This window comes from Cyprinus carpio, chromosome A4, assembly GCF_018340385.1.
Source record: "Cyprinus carpio isolate SPL01 chromosome A4, ASM1834038v1, whole genome shotgun sequence".
In the NCBI taxonomy this organism is placed as follows: domain Eukaryota; kingdom Metazoa; phylum Chordata; class Actinopteri; order Cypriniformes; family Cyprinidae; genus Cyprinus; species Cyprinus carpio.
Window position 1 is genome coordinate 4,701,721 of NC_056575.1, and position 17,805 is coordinate 4,719,525.

Consider the following 17,805-nt stretch of genomic DNA (forward strand, 5'->3'; position numbering starts at 1 on the left):
AACACTGACTTTGGCAGAGATTGCGCATTTCAACTTTGAATAGGCTAAATGAACAAATAAATTCAGTATAAACATATTTAATTCAGATAAAATAAAATAAAAAAAAAGAACATAAAGAAACCCATGTAAAATTTTATACGGTTAAAATAAATAATAGAAAGTATTTCATAAAAACGGAAAATAAAAATCTGAAAGCTTATCCTCTTGATATAACTACTGGTTCCGATAAAATGTCATGGTTATAATAAAATAAACGAACAAATAATAAATAAATAAATAAATAAATAAATAAATAAATAAAATCTTTATTATTAAACCTCTCTGGTCTAATCACTATCATTGTTGTCCCTAAACTACATTTCCCATCATGCTACTCAGTTGCAAGTGGCCGCGCACTGCTTCATCTAAACGCGCGCCGCCGCGTTCCCAGCTCGTGCAGCGCAGTTGATCGCTCGAGCGGTCTGAACAATGACTGCCCGAGAGGAAGATGTGAATCTGGACGAATGAGTGATTTAACACCAGCACTGCACAGCGCGCTGTTTTGTACGCTTTTTTCTCAACAAACCCCATGAATATGTGGATTCCCACGGAACACGAGAAATACGGAGTCGGTAAGTTTGCTGCTTATTTCTTCGGGCGACTCTGAGCGTCTGTTACTATTGAATCAGTGCTGTATCACACAGCGCTATCGCTTCCACACACTGTTTGCTTGTTTGTGTTCCTAACGCGAAACCTGCTTGGTTTGGTTACACATGTTTGGAAAAGAAACAAGTGTCTCGGGACTTTGCTTGAGTGTATGCTGTTTCACACGCGGTGTGTTACTGAGTGGAAATGCACCAATTTAATCATATTCACGTCCTGTATAGTGCATTTCCTTTACTAGGGTTTGCCCTTTACTCTTCTTTTCGAGACCTCAGTCGTGTTTTACCAAGAGTGCAGTACAACTGTGAGAATCAGTGCTAGTGAGTAAATAAATGAAAAGCGGAGAATGTGTTTTGTGGGCTGTGTTGTCATTCATCCTAGAGCATCTGTGAAATGAATTATGCGTAATGTATTGTATGCCAACATCATCTTTGAGTTTCATGAAGCCTATTGCTCTGCTGAGATTACCGTTTTATCTTGCGTATATGAGTTGAAAGTAAAATGCATGCTGATATGCGGGATTGGTGACATTTGGAGAGATTGGGTCAAGTGAGGTTTTGCACCTTTGACAAATTAACCCTTGTGTGGTGTTCATATTTTTGTTACTCAGCCCATGTTTGTGGGTCTGGTGGACCCTTTGTGGTTTTTAATTCAACACAATTAAAAATGATGTGTTAAAATACTCAACAGATGTTTACTTCATCCCAATATTCAATCACAAGCAATATAAACAGCATATATGGTTCCTTTACCTTTGTTGGATCACATTTTTGTATTCAAGTGCTACAACGTTGAATGGCAGGGGGCAGAAACACAAAACTCACACTTACACAAACACTCTTACAGACTCTCTCTCCCACGCACAAACACACACACACACACACACACACACACACACACACAAATACAAATACACATAAACGAGTGGTATTAATGGGGCTGGTCAGTTGGAGGACAGAGTGAAGGTACACAGGACCTAAAATTTCCACGCTTTTATGATCCCCGGTGCAGTGGACAGGACAGGAACATCCTGAAGAGTGTGAAGGGGGGTGTATAGTGAGTGGTCACTGAAACTTTGTTCTGATATATGTCCTTCACAGAAAATGAGCCAAGGCCAATGAGTTTTTTTGTGGTCTTGGACTAAAGATGACGATTAAGAAATTAATAAATAAAAAAATTAATGTTTAAAATAAAAGCCTATACAGATGAACTGATGTGCAACAAAATAATTGTCTTGCGTCAGTAATAAATATACATTGTAATACAAAATGCACTATAATTATATTACTTATTCAGTCATGCTGTCTAGGTGAACTTAGCATTTCCTGTTGGTTCTTTGCCAGCTGGTCAAGGTGTGATAAATGTATTCAGAGCTCAGAGATTTTAACAATGAGACCCAAATCTGTGGGCAAAAGAATGCTTGTTAGAGTGAAACCAAATGTTTTCTCTTCAGGGCTCTTGTCTTGAGTTATGGTGATTTCTCTGAGGATTTTGTCATCTTGGCATCTGTTACTTTAAAGTGGGACTCACACCACGACAGGGATTTTGGGTTTTATATCCAGCGGCTTCATATTTTTGCATTTGATCTTTTTCCAGAAACAAAATCCATGTTTTAGTGTTTAATTGGAGGCTGGCGAGCGGTGCTCGTATGTAAAGTAGTGTAGAATTTGTCTCAGCCACTGATGAAATATGAATGAACCCCCACAGTCACTGCAATAAGACGCCAATTAGCTCTCAATTGGATTAATTACAGCTAATTAAATCAAGGCAATGTCTGAAAATCCAAGTTGTGTAAGAGTCTCAATGGCCCTCCTTTAAGGTTTTTTACCTGCTAACAGTAAATAAGAAGAGAGGATCTTTTTTGCCCTAATGTTGTTTTTGACAGCCGTGGCATTTGAGGAAACAGATGCAGACGCTGAATGGGTGGAAATACCCACATTTTTGTCTGAACCTTTTTTGTGTGCGTTTCTTCCTTTGCTGTCTTCATTTCACAAGACAAATGTGATTAACTGCGAGCCTGAAATAGATCGAGGGTGGAATATGACTAACTTTTGAAACTATTTAAGCTCCTCTGGATATTTTCTATGAATCAGTCTGCCTTGTTCTACCAATTTTTAGAAATGCTAAAAAAAAAACCCTCTGCCCCCTCATTGAGTTAAAAAAAACCACCCCGTTGCTAAAGCTGACAGTGTTTACTGTCACGCATGATGACGTACGCATGATTTTTCTTTTACCAAAAATCAAATTTAAACTTGTATTTATGTTTGATTTATATCAACTGTATTTTCATTGCAAGAATTGGAAGAACATGCCTGGATCATAATTCACACCAAAATCAAAATAAGACAGAAGGCTAAAAATATATGAAATTTCACATTGTGCATAGAGAAAATGGAGCATATTTTTAAAACCTTTAGTAAATTGCTTGATATTTGGCATTTTATTGCCGTTGGCCTGCAGTAACTGTACATTTTCTGTCAATAATGAAGTTTGAGTAAATATTATATAAAATAAGTACACATTTAAATGCAGCAATTCATTGTGTCTTTTTTGCTGTAATTAAATTTTATTATATATTTACATATTAATATCTACATTAGCCTTCTTTAAATTCTCATTACTGTAGTGTGGAAAAATTACTAATCTAATCTAAATAAAATATTTGCAGTATCTGTATCTTGTGCAGAATTTTATTTATGCTGAAAAAAAAAGTGATGTGACAAAATATTTTGGGTGAGAAATAACCCAAACATTTTTTGAGATGCACTCAATAGAAAGCAAACAGCCCATCATGAATGATTTGGAACAGAGCCGCCAGAGGGGTGCCGTCTAAAGTGCCCTTGAATGCTCAGTGAGCCCAGAAGAGCTTTGACTGGGATGTTCTAGTGTGTGTTTTCATGAATGTGTGTTTGGCCCGGGGCTAGCTGTCGTGCTGCCCTTGTTTCCTATAGTATTCAATCCCCCGGGACAGTGGAGCAGGCGAGGGGGGTTAACGCTGTGTGGAAGTGACCACCCTGTGCGATGCCCTGTGGGATTAGCAGGTTGATGTGGAAGTGGGCCATTCCTTCATTATAGAAAATATTCTGTAACGACGGGAGCTGAGGGATCTGAGGGGGCGGGGCTTCTCAACACCTCAGCGCATGTAATTGCCTCTTCATTCACAGGCCACGCCCCCAAAGGAGCTGACACAGTGATTTAGAAGGACCTGGGAGGAGGTCAGGAGATCCCATCCCATTTCTGTCATGACTCAGCCTCCAGATGGGCAAATAACACACACATATTCTACATATTAACGCATACATAACATGCACATTAATGTGCACAGGATTATTGTGTGGAAAACCAACACTTTTACTCCAATTTGTGTCCTTCCAATGTTCTGGCATTTTTCATGTAGGTTTTTCTGAATATGTAGAGGGCAGAATATCATAGTGTTTTTTTTTCAAACTCAGGCCAGTAAACAATGTCTTAACTACCACCCTGAAAACCCTAGCAACTGCATAGCAACACATTAGCTTCAACCAATCAATGTTTGAGTTAAAAAAAAAAAAAAAAAAATAAATTATATTTTTTTTTGCTTATGCCATCTACCTGGCTGTATAATCCAGAAGCTTATGAGATGTCATCAAAATACCTTACCTAAAGATCTGTTCGCACCTCTTATAACTGTTGATATGGACACATACGTGAAACAATCAGATGGGCAGATAGGAACAGAGTCTCTTGCAAAGACAAGATCCTTTCTTCAAACCACAATCCCCCACCCTTTGCAACAGAAGTCTGGTTCTTTGTACAAATCCCTTTATTGATCCTAAACTAGGCACACTCCCCCCAACCTCATAATCCTTCTGACCTTTGACCTCCCGTTCAGGGTGCACACAAACAGGGAGATTATTAATACACAGTCGGGAGCTGGAACGCAGATTTAATTAAGTGTGCCGCTGAATGCTTCATTAATGCAGGGAAAAGGCTTCTGTGTGAATAGGGATCATGCGTGAGATGGATGGGGAGAGATGGATGTAAAGAGAAGGACGTTCGTTATCTGTGCTCTTGGCAGGAAGGGGGCTGCTGGTGTCTGGCTCAGACGGCACTATACAGCTTTCACAGACATCTGTTAAAGGACTGGTTCTCCCAAAAATGAAAATACTGACATCAATTACTCACCCTCATGTCTTTCTTTAGTAATGTGGACTAATATATATATATATACATAGATAGATATATATATATATTGTCTTTCTTTAGTAATGTGGAATATATATATATATATATATATATAGATAGATAGATACTGTAGATTTATTTGGGGTGTAACAGTAAAATTTTGCATGTATACCGAACAAATACATTGCTTTAACTTCATTGGAAATTTCCAGTTTTATATATTGTTAGTTTTGACAAGAAACAAAGTCTAATCTTTCAACTTATGACCTTTTTTCAGGAAATTCAAACAATAAATGTAATTTTGGCGCTCTTTGATGTGGCGCGACAGATCGCTGTATAAATGCCTCTGTTCAAATGGCGGCGTAGTCATCCCTTCCTTTTTACTACTAGTTTTAACCCAAAATAAACATGAATGAACATCTCATGCCTAATTTAATCGCTCAAGCAGCGTTTCAACCACAGAAAGATGTCAATAAAACAACTAGTAAACAAAATGTCACGTAGCATTTCATTTACCTCAGGAAGTCATCAGTGTCCACAGCTCATTATTGCGCTATAAATTAAGTCTAGAGAAGAGCATATCACGAAATATTAGACTACATACTTGTTACATTTTACTTTACCTGTTAGTGATGTCTTAATTATTTAATTTTTAAATAAATCCGTTATGAGAGGAGCTGTGTAAAAGATTATATTTTGACAACAAATAGAATTTTTATCATTTAGAAGTTAATTTAAATACTACATTATGTGCAATTTACATGTTTGCATACATTTTTTAAAGTTTAACTGACAAGCTAGGCAATATCTCGTTAATAATTGAATGCAATTCATCTGCGATTATGAACACGATATTGCTTAGCTTGTCAGTGAACTACAGCTCTGTGTAGTAAATGCCACTCCATCTGAAAGCAGGTGATGGCAATTTACTACCAATCACGGAACCGGATTTGATGGAGATTTAATTACTGATCACGTCAGCGATTAATTGCACAGCCCTAATTTAAATCACGTCTATGATTATTTTATATTCATTTTGGAGCATTACTTTATTTCATATACTTTCATTATATTGATAGAATTTCTAACCAAAATCTGCCTGACAGGTAGTTCTTCTCCAAATTCACAATATCCTTACATCCAGAACTGTTTTACTTTTGTTGTTTAAGCATTTTGTTGTCTGCATATCATATGTTTAGACACGGGATGCTGAGCTTTTGCCAGCTGTTCCGTGTTCTTCATACCCACGAGTTGTTCCTCATTAAGCCGCTTTCCTCACTGTTGACGCCTGGAGTTTCCTGTATCCAACAGCTTGTTCTACCTCTGTTAAGATGGTTTTGTGATCTCTGCTCGCCCTTACCCTGATGTTAAACCTCTTATGAGGGACGAGGTGCTGTAAACATGGCTTACAGAGGTGCTGGGGTGTCATTATGTTGTAGTTTTGGTGAGCCCAAATGATACGTGTTATGTTTTTGTCATGGGTGTGTATGTAGATGATGTGTAATAATGTATGTGTTTACAAAATGTCTGATGTTAATATTATAGTTCACCTTAAAATTAACATTTGCATTGTTTACACACCATCATGTTGTTCTTTGAGAAGCAAAAGTAGAATATTTCCATAAGAATCTTTTCGTATAGCGTTCCATTCAATCTGATGAGTAGTGGTCATCCGATATATCACCAAGGCCAATATTTGGCATTTTATAATTACTGGAATCGGCTGATAAGTTTGTGCTTATTGGCTGATGCATAAGACTTTTGTTGTAACATACAGTTATTTTGACAGCACTGAAAATGTAAGTATTTGAGCACACAGAACTCCCATTTTCCATCATAATTACATTGTTGGCTCTGTTTAACAAGATTCAAGATTTTATTTGTCACGTACAAGTTATATGGCATACAACAAGCAGTGAAATGTAGGGACAAGCAGTGAAATGGTTTTGTTAACAGTTGGTTGGTTGGTTTTGTTAATGGTTAACAGTTTTGTCTCATAAATTAGTTTACCCAGAAATTATTATTACTCGCCGTCATGTTGGTCCAAATTCATATATTTTTTTTTATTTGTGAGAAGCAAAAGTAAAAAAAAAAATTTCTCAATCTTTTGTGCAAGTTTATGACAAATTGCCAATGTCTGACAAACTACAAAAAGATCAAAAATACACCGTAAAAGCATTGTACAAATGGTCTGTGTGGCTTGTGCACTTCTGAAGTCTCCCAATAGCTTTTGTGAGGAAATTTAAGATGTTTTCAGTGTTTCCCACATTTACATCAAAAATCAAATGTCAGTGTTGCTTGTGCAACATTTTATTTGATTTTTGTTTTGTCAAGCTATTGTATGACTTCAGAAGCCTTGATAGATGCCGTATGGACTACTTTTATGGTATTTTTAATGTGCCTTTTTGCTCTTTTACAAGATGTCCAATGTGGTCACCATAAACTATAAGCTGAGTTTTACTGAAAAAATAGCAACTGGAAAAGATAAGCGGGCCAGCACAGATAACAAAATATTTTTTTTTTTTGGTGTATCTATTTCTTTGGTGGGTGGTTTTTTTTTTTCTTTTTAGTTTGGTTGGGATTGGTTGTGCATTTTTTTTTTTATTTTGTTGTTGAAGGTTGTTGACATGTACATGTCTCGACAGATTTTCTCCGCTCTGTCCATGGGGAAAACAAACTGAAAGTGGACCTGAGAGGCCATTAGCTGTTATCTAAGCTGTCAGGGGTGCGATACGGCGTTCGTATCCTCGCCTGACTGCTGCTGTCAAGGCAACCACACCAAATTCACTGTTTTAACATGTCTCGCTAAGACTAGCTGCCATACTTTCTCGTGGACGTGATGATGTGCTATATCTAGATCACTTTACACCCAGTAAGACCAGGAATGGGTATACTTAATGCATTTCTTATATGTAGACAACAGTGCTAATAAACACCCCACTGATTGTTAATAAGTCTGCTATGCATCATGTGAACCTGTATTGACCTCATTGATTTGAGACTTAGTCATCTGTGCAGTTGTTTTGCTTTATGGCCATTACTGAATAGGAGAGACCACATGTTCATGAATAAATGCACTTTAGGTTCTTGAGTGTACATTTATTTAATGATTTAGGAGAATTAAATTAAATTTCTAAAACTTCACTTCTATTAGGTTTTTTTAAAGCCATTTTATAAAACAGATGGTTTTGACTTTGATTTTTTTTTCTGTATAATCACATTTAGTTAATTATATAAAAAAATATTTAATTATTTGTATATATAGTTTTAAATTTTTAAAAGATATTTGTTTAAAAATAATAAAAAATGCAATCTTTTATTTTATTATAATATATTGTATCATATTACTGCCTCCAGAATTTTATAAATTAGCAATACATTTTATAAATAAGCATAAAATTGATGATGTGTGTTTAGTGATTTTTACCATGGTTAATGGGTTTTAGAGAAAAAACGCCACATGGACACCCTTTACCATGGTAAAACTGTAACTTGTGGCTTATTGCTGTACTATGCAACCTCTTTTTGATGATTGATTGATTGACTGATTGATTGAACTTAGTCACTGACAGCACAGCGTGTCATATCTCTAAACTCGCATTTCCTTCCACGATTCATTACTTTCTAAATGATTTGCTCTTTTGAAGCCTTTTGCTTACATGCAAAGAGATTCTGTTGGATTTAAAGTAGCCTAATCCAGTGAATCACTTTCATTCCCTTCTCATCATTTAAAGTTAGTTTGCCCGGAGAGGCAAGTTCTCCTTTTTCCTTCTCATCATTGATTGAATGGGGTCTGCTTAACATTCAGGCAGCAGCATCCGACACAGTTTACGAGCATTCAGGGATTTCCTCCTTTGCTACAAGCCCTTTGTTTCACGTTCAGACACTTTCTTTTGCCCTTTAAACACGTTAATTTCACAAACAAGGTCTTTCTTGTTAAATATAAACAGAAATGTTGTCTAAAAATGTTTGCATGACACAGATTTGTCACATTCCGATGCTGGATTGCTGCAGCGGTGTGCATGTCGGGCTCTTCCTTTGGGCCAGTACAGAAAGCAGCCTGGATCAGCTGGAGACCCAGATATTTGGGGCAGATCCTCGTCCCCTGGTAGTCCTCCACCTGGCGTCCTTATTTGACTTCCCTCAGGGTGCAAATTAAGTCTTAAATGAAATGCCACTCAGCGACGGTGACTGTAATGTATCTCCTTTGTGTGGCCAAGTGGCTGAATTGGGCTCGTTTGGCCTGCTGGGAGTTGAATGGTACAGTGAGTAAATGCAGACGGCTCTTTTATAATGATGACGGGAGCCTCGGGCCTAATGGTTTGTCTTCCGCTGTCTCACTCTTTCATGATGGACATCCAGGAGAGATGACAACCAGAATTGATCAAAACAGTCATAGTCTGCTTCTAGAAAAGTCAAAAAGCAAATGTTTTTAGAGTAGAAGTGGATTTAAAAGAATAGTTCACCCAAAAAAATTAAACTTCTGTCATCCTTTACTCAACCTCAAGTTGTTCCAAACCTGAGCGAGTTTCTTTCTTCTGTTGAACAGAATGTTGGTAGCCAAACAGTTGCTGGTAGCTATGGAAGTCAATGGGTACCAGCAACTGTTTGGTTACAAACATTCTTCAAAATATCTTCTTCTGTGTTCAACAAAAAATAAATTCATATAGGTTTAGAACAACATGAATGTGAGTACATGATGACAAATGATGACACCACTTTTGGGTGAACTATATAAAGTAAATCGTTATAGCGTATAACATTTCAGTATACACTTATGCATCCTTAAACTATAGTACAAAAACTTGATTAGTACTTCAATAGATGTTTATTGCATATGCAATTAGTTAGTCTAAAATAAGTAAGAACCTCTTTCACATTAGCAGTATATTTTCTTCCTCGTACCCTGCTGGTCTGAGTTTTGTAGTTGCTAGAGCTGAGATGGGTTAGCATAATGAGCAAAGATGCTGTAAATACTAGCATGTAAATAGGGCACGCTGCATCTCACATACCTTTGACATCCTCTAATAACAGCTGGTGTTAAACCACACGACATTTCGTTTTCTGTGAAACAATACTTGGCACCTTTTAAAAGTAGACCACCACAACCGAAAGCAATGCCGCAGTCTTGCTGCAATCTTAGAGTAATTTTTTTCCATATTCACAGCCATATTCACAGTTTTGTGTTAATGTGCATGTCAGTGAGATGAGTGAATGTGTGGGAGGCCAATATGTTTATTACAACTGGCGCTTTTAAAAATGATATTATATATGTGTATATATGTGTATATATATATATATATATAGATATATCTATATATAATATATATATATAGATATATATAGATATGATATATAATATATATATATATATATATATATATATATTATATATATATATATATATATATAAAAATAAATATGTATGTATTTATCCATTATAGTTACATATTATAATTATATAACATATTTATATATTGCATTTTTTTATAATTTTATATACATTTAAATATTATGCTAATATAGCTTTTATGTATTGTTTTTTAATTATATATAAATATATATATGAACTTCGAAGTGAAACTTAACCTCAAAGTTCACAGGTTCATAATTTTTTTTGAATATCACCATTATGCTTCATGACCGCCCCGTACCCTCAAAGGAAAAGCTGTGGTTGGGACGACCCCCCCAGGCATTTACCTGTGAGAATCCAACTGGATTAGAGAGGAGAGACTAACCACAGCCTCCCATCTGGACGTGAGTGTTTGGTTTCAGCCTCCCTCCTCATTAGACAAGAGGTTAAGTTGGCTTTTGAGTCCATTGTCCTAAAGGTATTCTGGGACAGTTGGGCATTCGGTCCAGCTGAGCTACCTAACACTTCAAATTTACATGGGGCAAGCCCAACCCCAGCTGTTAGTTATGCAAGTGTATTTACTCCATTGTTTTGGGTGCACTGACAGTACAGTAGCTCACTAAAGCTTTAATTCCCATAATGCATCGGGTCAGGAAAAGTGAAATGTTTGCACAGATGAGGCTTTGCTGTTGTGTTTGTGGTGGGAAGTAGGAAAACAGGCCACACTCCATTTTTTTTCCCCCACATTCTTCCATCTTTTCTGTAAAACTGCCAACTTTTACACCCTTCACACCTTAGCTGTCAAGCGCCACGCTGTTTTCTATCAGCTTTATTCAGTTACTGATGTGTTTATAGGGTGTAAATGACTGCCGTTGACCCACTTTGGGCCAAAAACTGGGACACATTTGTTTTTTTTCGGCCTTCATTTGCTCCACTCGATCAATTCAGTAGATACAGAGTCTAGGATGAATAAATTAACCAAGCTAGTTGCAGAAACACTGTTTAGACAGCCTGATTATGTTGATTTGAGAAATATTGCTGCTTTTCCTTCTAGTAACATATTAATTAATGCTAGCATAGTTTGGCATATTTAAACGTTAAGCATGCCATGTGCTGAAATGTTAGAAGCGTGCTAGAAACATAAGTCACACCAGCATAATGTTAAAACATGCTAATTCATGATAGCAACATGTTAAAACATGTTAATCACATGTTTAAAATGTTATAATCAAGTTAGCCCCATACTACTTAATGCTAGCAACATGTTACAACATGCTAATTCATGCGAGCAATATTTCTAACATTGCATGTTTAAGTCAACATGGTCATCAGCATTTTTATTCATGTTAGCATAATCTTAAAACATTGTAGCAACAGTTCTTTCTTTCTTTCTTTCTTTCTTTCTTTCTTTCTTTCTTTCTTTCTTTCTTTCTTTCTTTCGGTTTGTTCTTTCTTTTTTTCGGTTTCGTTTCTTTCTTTCTGTATTTCTTTCGCTGTTCTTTCTTTCTTTCTTTCTTTCTTTCTTTCTCCTTCTTTCTTTGACATACAGTTTTCACTGTAAATTTTTTTGTTTTTCTTTCTTTATTTTTTATTTCTTTCTTTCTTTCTTTCTTTCTTTCTTTCTTTCTTTCTTTCTTTTTTTTTTTTTTTTTTTTTTTTTTCTTTTTTTTTTTTTTCTTTCTTTCTTTCTTTTTTTTTTTTTTCTTTCTTTCCATCCACTTCACCATAAGTTTACACTTATAGCTTACAAAGCTATTTAAAAAATTCAGGCAAGGATTTCTCAGGCCAACATAAAGGTTTGTCCCAACAAACTTTACAGTCTATAGTTGGAATCTGTAATCCTGCATTTTAAAAAACACCGGGGCTAGTTGTCACACTTTCTACTGTGTTGTTATCTTTTTGAAAATATGCAGCCAATATGTGCAAAAGTCTTTTGTTCCCTGATGGAATGAGGAAATTTGGTTACTTATAGGGGAAGAACCAAGGGTTATCAGTTTTTTTTTCTTTCTGGACCTTGTGCAGTAATCCTACATGAGCCTGTAAAACAACCAGGCATTCAAACCTCTCATTTTGTGTGGTTTTTGAAAATGTGTGTTATTTAGGGGTTAGCTTTTTAATGTGTGAATTTTTGTGTATTGTTTTTATCTGCGTGCACTGTAGACTCCTTTTTCCGGGGAAGGTTTGAAAACAAACACTGTGGGTTTCATGTATGCATAATCCTGAATTGGATAGATTTGTATGGAGTGAACAGGCAAGCACCGTCTGTATTGGTTGTGATGTTATTCCTGCATCCCAGAGAGCTCAGGAATATTAGGATGGATAGGAGTCTGAAGAGGGCAGTTATTGATTCTCTTAAGCTAAAGCAGATGTTCTGGCCAGTGCCAGTGGCTTAAGACTAGTTGTGGGATGAAAAATTCTCCATTAAAGGGAAAGAATGAGCGAGAGTGAAGTCCATTAGCTGTGTGTTTTGCACCACTTCACTTTACAGCTCAACTTGGAAAAGAGTATAATGTTTTGGCCATAAATCCACCTCAGAAAGCCATGCTGGATGACTCCGGTGTACCTCTCGGAATTTGTCGGAAACTTAAACCCAGTGTTACATATTTAGCCCAGATATATCAAAAAAAGATGCAGAACGAGTTCGCAGACTGTCAAGTGTGATAGCTGTGGTTTTCTGTGTTTATTTCACACTAGATGCAGAACGAGTTCGCAGACTGTCAAGTGTGATAGCTGTGGTTTTCTGTGTTTATTTCAAAATATGTTTATCTTTTTGTGATAATAATAATAATAAATAATAATAGCTAATTAATAATTTCTTATTTATGCAAGGTTGTTATAATTATTATGTAGTATTACATTGATTTTATTATTACTTATTATTACTTCTATGTTATATTTTTATTTATTATTATTTTATTATATTTATTTATTATCATTAGTTATTATTATTATTTATAAACAATAGTTATTATCATTATTAGTAGAACTATTAGAATGATTATATTTATTATTATTGATTAAATATTTATTGTTATTAATTAAAACAATGTAATAATTTATTGCTCTTATTTATTATATTATTATTAGTTATAAAGTTAGTAATAATAATAATATTATTATTATTATTCTTGATATATTTATAAGTTAAACAGTCTGATCACTCTCAGTTGTGGACAAGGCCCCCTGTCATAACTGTTGTTTACACACTTTACCCAAAAGTAATTATCCTTCGTTGTGGACTGTCTAACTGTTGTTCTACACATTTAAAAAGTAATTATCCAAACAATCGTTTAAAAAGTTATTTTTACTAAGTGAAAATTTAATTTTATTTGTTTTTTGTGCTACAGATATAACATTAATGATGAAACCATGTAGCTTCTTGTGCTATTACTTCACCATATGATTTCTTCTAAAATGTAAAATTGCAGGTATATTATTATTTAGCTTATGTATCTGCATGCAAGCATGTCAATCTGTATTTTTAATCCTTGGTGAGAATGATTGTGGTACTCTGATCCATGTCGACCCTCAGAAACGTTCTCCAGACACTTGTGGTTCTTCTCGACAGAACGAGCGTGTAATGCCAGAACAAACAAATGCTGATGGGGCGTTCAGTAGCGGCGGCCTCTCACATTGTGATGATAACAAGACTAGCTGATCTCTCTGAGCTGATGATGGCTGATGCCTGACTGATGATGCTTCATGTTTTCCCTCTCTCTGGCTTCTCCTCGCTGTTGCTCATGGATGGGTAAACAGCAGCACACGGTTTTGTGCAACCTGGAGTTAAAATATACAGATAACACATTACAGCTGCCAGCGAACCACGAAACATTCATTCTGCCTTCCTTCCTCCCTCAAAGGGGGTTTATGTGTCACTGACCACAGTTACCTTTGTCACAATAGAAAGATCACAAGTCTACATCCTTGGGCACTGGGTTTTGTAACTTTGGTATAGTGATTGCTAAGACCAATAATAATTTTATAGTTGATGTCACTGTACTTTGTTTGGTGGGTTTTTTGGACTGGTATTTATTATTGGTTTGTTTGTTTTCCAGAAGAATTACTTATGGTTGATATCAATGTTATTAAGATTATTTACGTGTTCAATATCTGATATGCAGAACTGAAATTGTTTAAAAAAAAATGTTAACAACAACAACAATAATAATATTTTTAAATAAAATGTATTTAAACAATTTGTGTTTATTTTATTCTATTTATAATATATTTATATATTTATATATTTATAATTTACTACGACAAAAACAACAACAACAACAACAACAATAATAATAATATATTATAATAATTTAATTATTTTTGTTTTTATTATTATTTCAGAATTATTATAATTATAATTACTATTATTGTTATAATTATTATTTATGTATTGCATTTATTTACATTTGTTTTGCAGTCTTTACATTTAGAAAATATATACATTCTTCATGAGGCACTTGTCATAAATACTTTCAGGACTCAAATTTAGGCAATTTATTAATTAAATTTAAAATAAAAAAATACTTTTTTTTATGTTATTTTAGATTTTTTTTATCAGATTTTTATATTATTTAATGATTATTTCTTATTAAAATCTTATTTTTAAAATTATCATGTAATTTAATTTAATTGTTTATTTTTTTTTTACATATTTTATAATTTAAATTAAATTTAATTTTATTTTCTTTATTCAAAAGTCAATTTGACAAATGTTTAAAGTAAAAATATTGGTCAGTGAGATGTGTATTTCTACATCTTTTTGTTTTGTCAGTTAAATTTTTTTCTTTATAATTTTTTGTTTTATAATGATTTATTTTATGTATAATTCAATTTAATTGTTTATTTTTTTATTTAATTTTATTTTAATCAAAAGTCAATTTGACAAGCATTAAGATACCTGATACACTTATTGATACCTCGAATCTTGTTGCTCATTGTGCCATTAATTTACTATCTATTTTCTTAATATAATGTGAAAATCTGCATGTATTACTTAAATTGTTCTGCATGCAAGTCCGTCACTCTGTTTTTCAGTGCTGTTCATGTTGACGTTGCCCTGACCCGTAACTGGGGCAGCTGTCCAGACAGTAATTGGCAGTGTTGCAGTCCGAACACATGCTGCCCGTCAGCCTCCACAACACCACACTGGCTCTGCGGTCTGTTGCTGGACATATGGATGGCCGAGCGCATCACATGACTGATGAGTTCACCTGTTACAGCCATGTTCCACACCAGCAGTCTCCAGTCTGAACCATGCGCACGGTTAACTAGTGCATTTTGATTTGATCTGACCTCGTTGGCTTGTCTTCTTTCGTTGTCTGACAGCATGGACACTTGTTTTGAATAATAATCACAGATTTGTATATTTTGGAGTCTTATTGCACTGATGATACACGCTCCAGTAGGTCTCGAAGACTTTGTGCTGTGGTCCCCCATCTAGAACATAGAGAGAGAGACAGACATGTCCACATGCTGTTCAGCGCTGTCTTACTCTCCTTGGTTTCTTGCCTTTGGTGTCTCACTGCTTTGTGAAGCGAGCTGAGTGTGTTTGTGCGCTCAAGTGTGGGTTTGTGAAGTGAACCCGCTCATAGGTTTTACTTCATTTGTTTTCTCTTTCTGTCCTCCTTTTAGCTAGTGACATAGTACTCTACAGCTGACTGGATATATATATAGCATGTCAATCACTTGTGTGAACAATTAGATTGGCTGAATTAGTTCTGGGTTTGTGGATTACGTCACAAAATCATTACTGGATTGTGTTCGATCTATTTTACTTTATTTAATTTTCTCATATTTTATTTATGTTTTTTTGTTGTAATTGTTTTTTTATGTATGTATGTCCTTTCTCCTGATGGACATTAATTTGTTCTTCACCCCTTGTGGTGGAGAGCATGTCGCTGATGGAGATGTTTGTAATAATAGCGGTGAGCAGATGTGAGGATGAAGATGGTGATGATAATGAGTGTGTATAACAAAGATGAGATATGGATTCCTTCCTCTGGTTAGTGTGTGTGTTAACAGCTCAAGGCAGTGTGGGGGATTTAATGACGTATGTGTGTGTGTGTGTGTGTGTGTGTGTGTGTGAGAGAGACGAGGGCGACTGATGCGGTCTGTGTTCTCTTTCACATCTCTGTCTGGGTGCGGCCATCACTCATAGATGAATGTGTGTTAAACAAGGTCACCGCAGCAGTGGAAATGTTTCTGGTCATGGTAAAACATTTACTACTCTAGAAAGACTGGTTTGACCAATACCAAAGACCACATGAAAGGCAAATGTATAAAAACAGTTCATGAAACACCACTTGATTGGTTTAAACCTTAAATTTTGTCTTCCCTTGGTAAACATACCTCAAAAGCTGTTGTCTGGTTCACAGTGCCAGTAAATACTAGAAAGGTCATTACTGCCCATATGAGAGTGAGTTTGTGGCCTCTCGGGTGTCCTGTTCCAGAGGCGATGGTCTCAGCTATATTAAAGGGTGTGATGCTGAAACCCTGCTCAAGTTTGAGGTTGTTCTTACTTGCCTTTGGCAGGCTGGTCACAAAAGCTTTTCAGGACTCAATTTCTCAGTTATTTTATTTTATTTAATTTAATTTTATTTTATTTTATTTTATTTTATTTTATTTTATTTTATTAAATTTTTTTATTTTATTTTATTATTTTATTTTATTTTATTATTTTATTTTATTTTATTATTTTATTTTATTTTATTTTGATAAACTTATTATAAATACTGATAAATATTCATTTTTTAAATCTGCCCCCCCAACAAAACAACAAGAGCAATTCTTATTATAGTATTAATCTTGAATTAGAATTTGTACTGATAAAAATAAGTACCCATAATTAATTAATAAATAATTATAAGTCATTAATAAATTAAGTAATAATAAACTAAATAAATTGAATTATACTACTACTACTACTACTACTAAGGCTCCAGTCATTGCAAAATGACAGAAGGAGAAGCTTCTAAGGATGTAAGACATCACTACTACTACTACTACTATAATTATTAATAATTATTATTTATGTGTTTTTATTTTTTCATTTTTATTTATTTCATTTAGTAATAATATTTTATTGATAAATATTCATTTTGAAATCTGCTGTGGAAAAAATACTGTTTAAATGATTGAAAATAAGTACCAATAATAATAATAATAATAATAATAATAATAATAATAATAATTTAATGATGATAATAATAATAATAATAATAAAAATAATAATAATACGAATTATTAATATTTTATTAATATCTGCATGTAGTAAGATCCCTTTAATTCATTGATGAGAAGGAAATATTAATGAAAAGAAGTATAGATTATTATTTGTTGATTGACACTTTAGGAAATAGTTTGAAGATTGACATGTTTATCTGTTTGACAGTTCTTAATTCATCAGCTCTCACAATATGATATCTGTGAAGATAGAGAGGAAGTGAGGTGCTTACTCTCTGGTCCTCAGGTTCTGGTGTTGGAGATGGTGAAGATATGGCTGCAAAATCTGTGTATTTCAGATCTGAGGACAACAGAGTTTAATATGGCCAGATCAAGAGGCCAAATATCAGGATGATATTGTGGAAAATAGAAGAATAGAGAAGCGAAACCGTTTGCACCTCAAATGAAGGAACCATACGAAGAAA

General features: G+C 34.7%; 1 protein-coding gene across 1 annotated transcript in view; it reads left to right on the top strand.

Annotated features, from left to right (window-relative positions):
- Positions 1–410: 410 nt before the first annotated feature.
- Positions 411–17,805, top strand: part of LOC122139369 (dedicator of cytokinesis protein 4-like) — a 46,949-nt gene continuing 29,554 nt past the window's right edge. Inside the window, exon 1 of the mRNA XM_042736195.1 lies at positions 411–611. Within this exon, the coding sequence (XP_042592129.1) occupies positions 569–611 (43 nt within the window). The 5' untranslated portion in view covers positions 411–568. The remainder of the gene's footprint in view (positions 612–17,805) is intronic.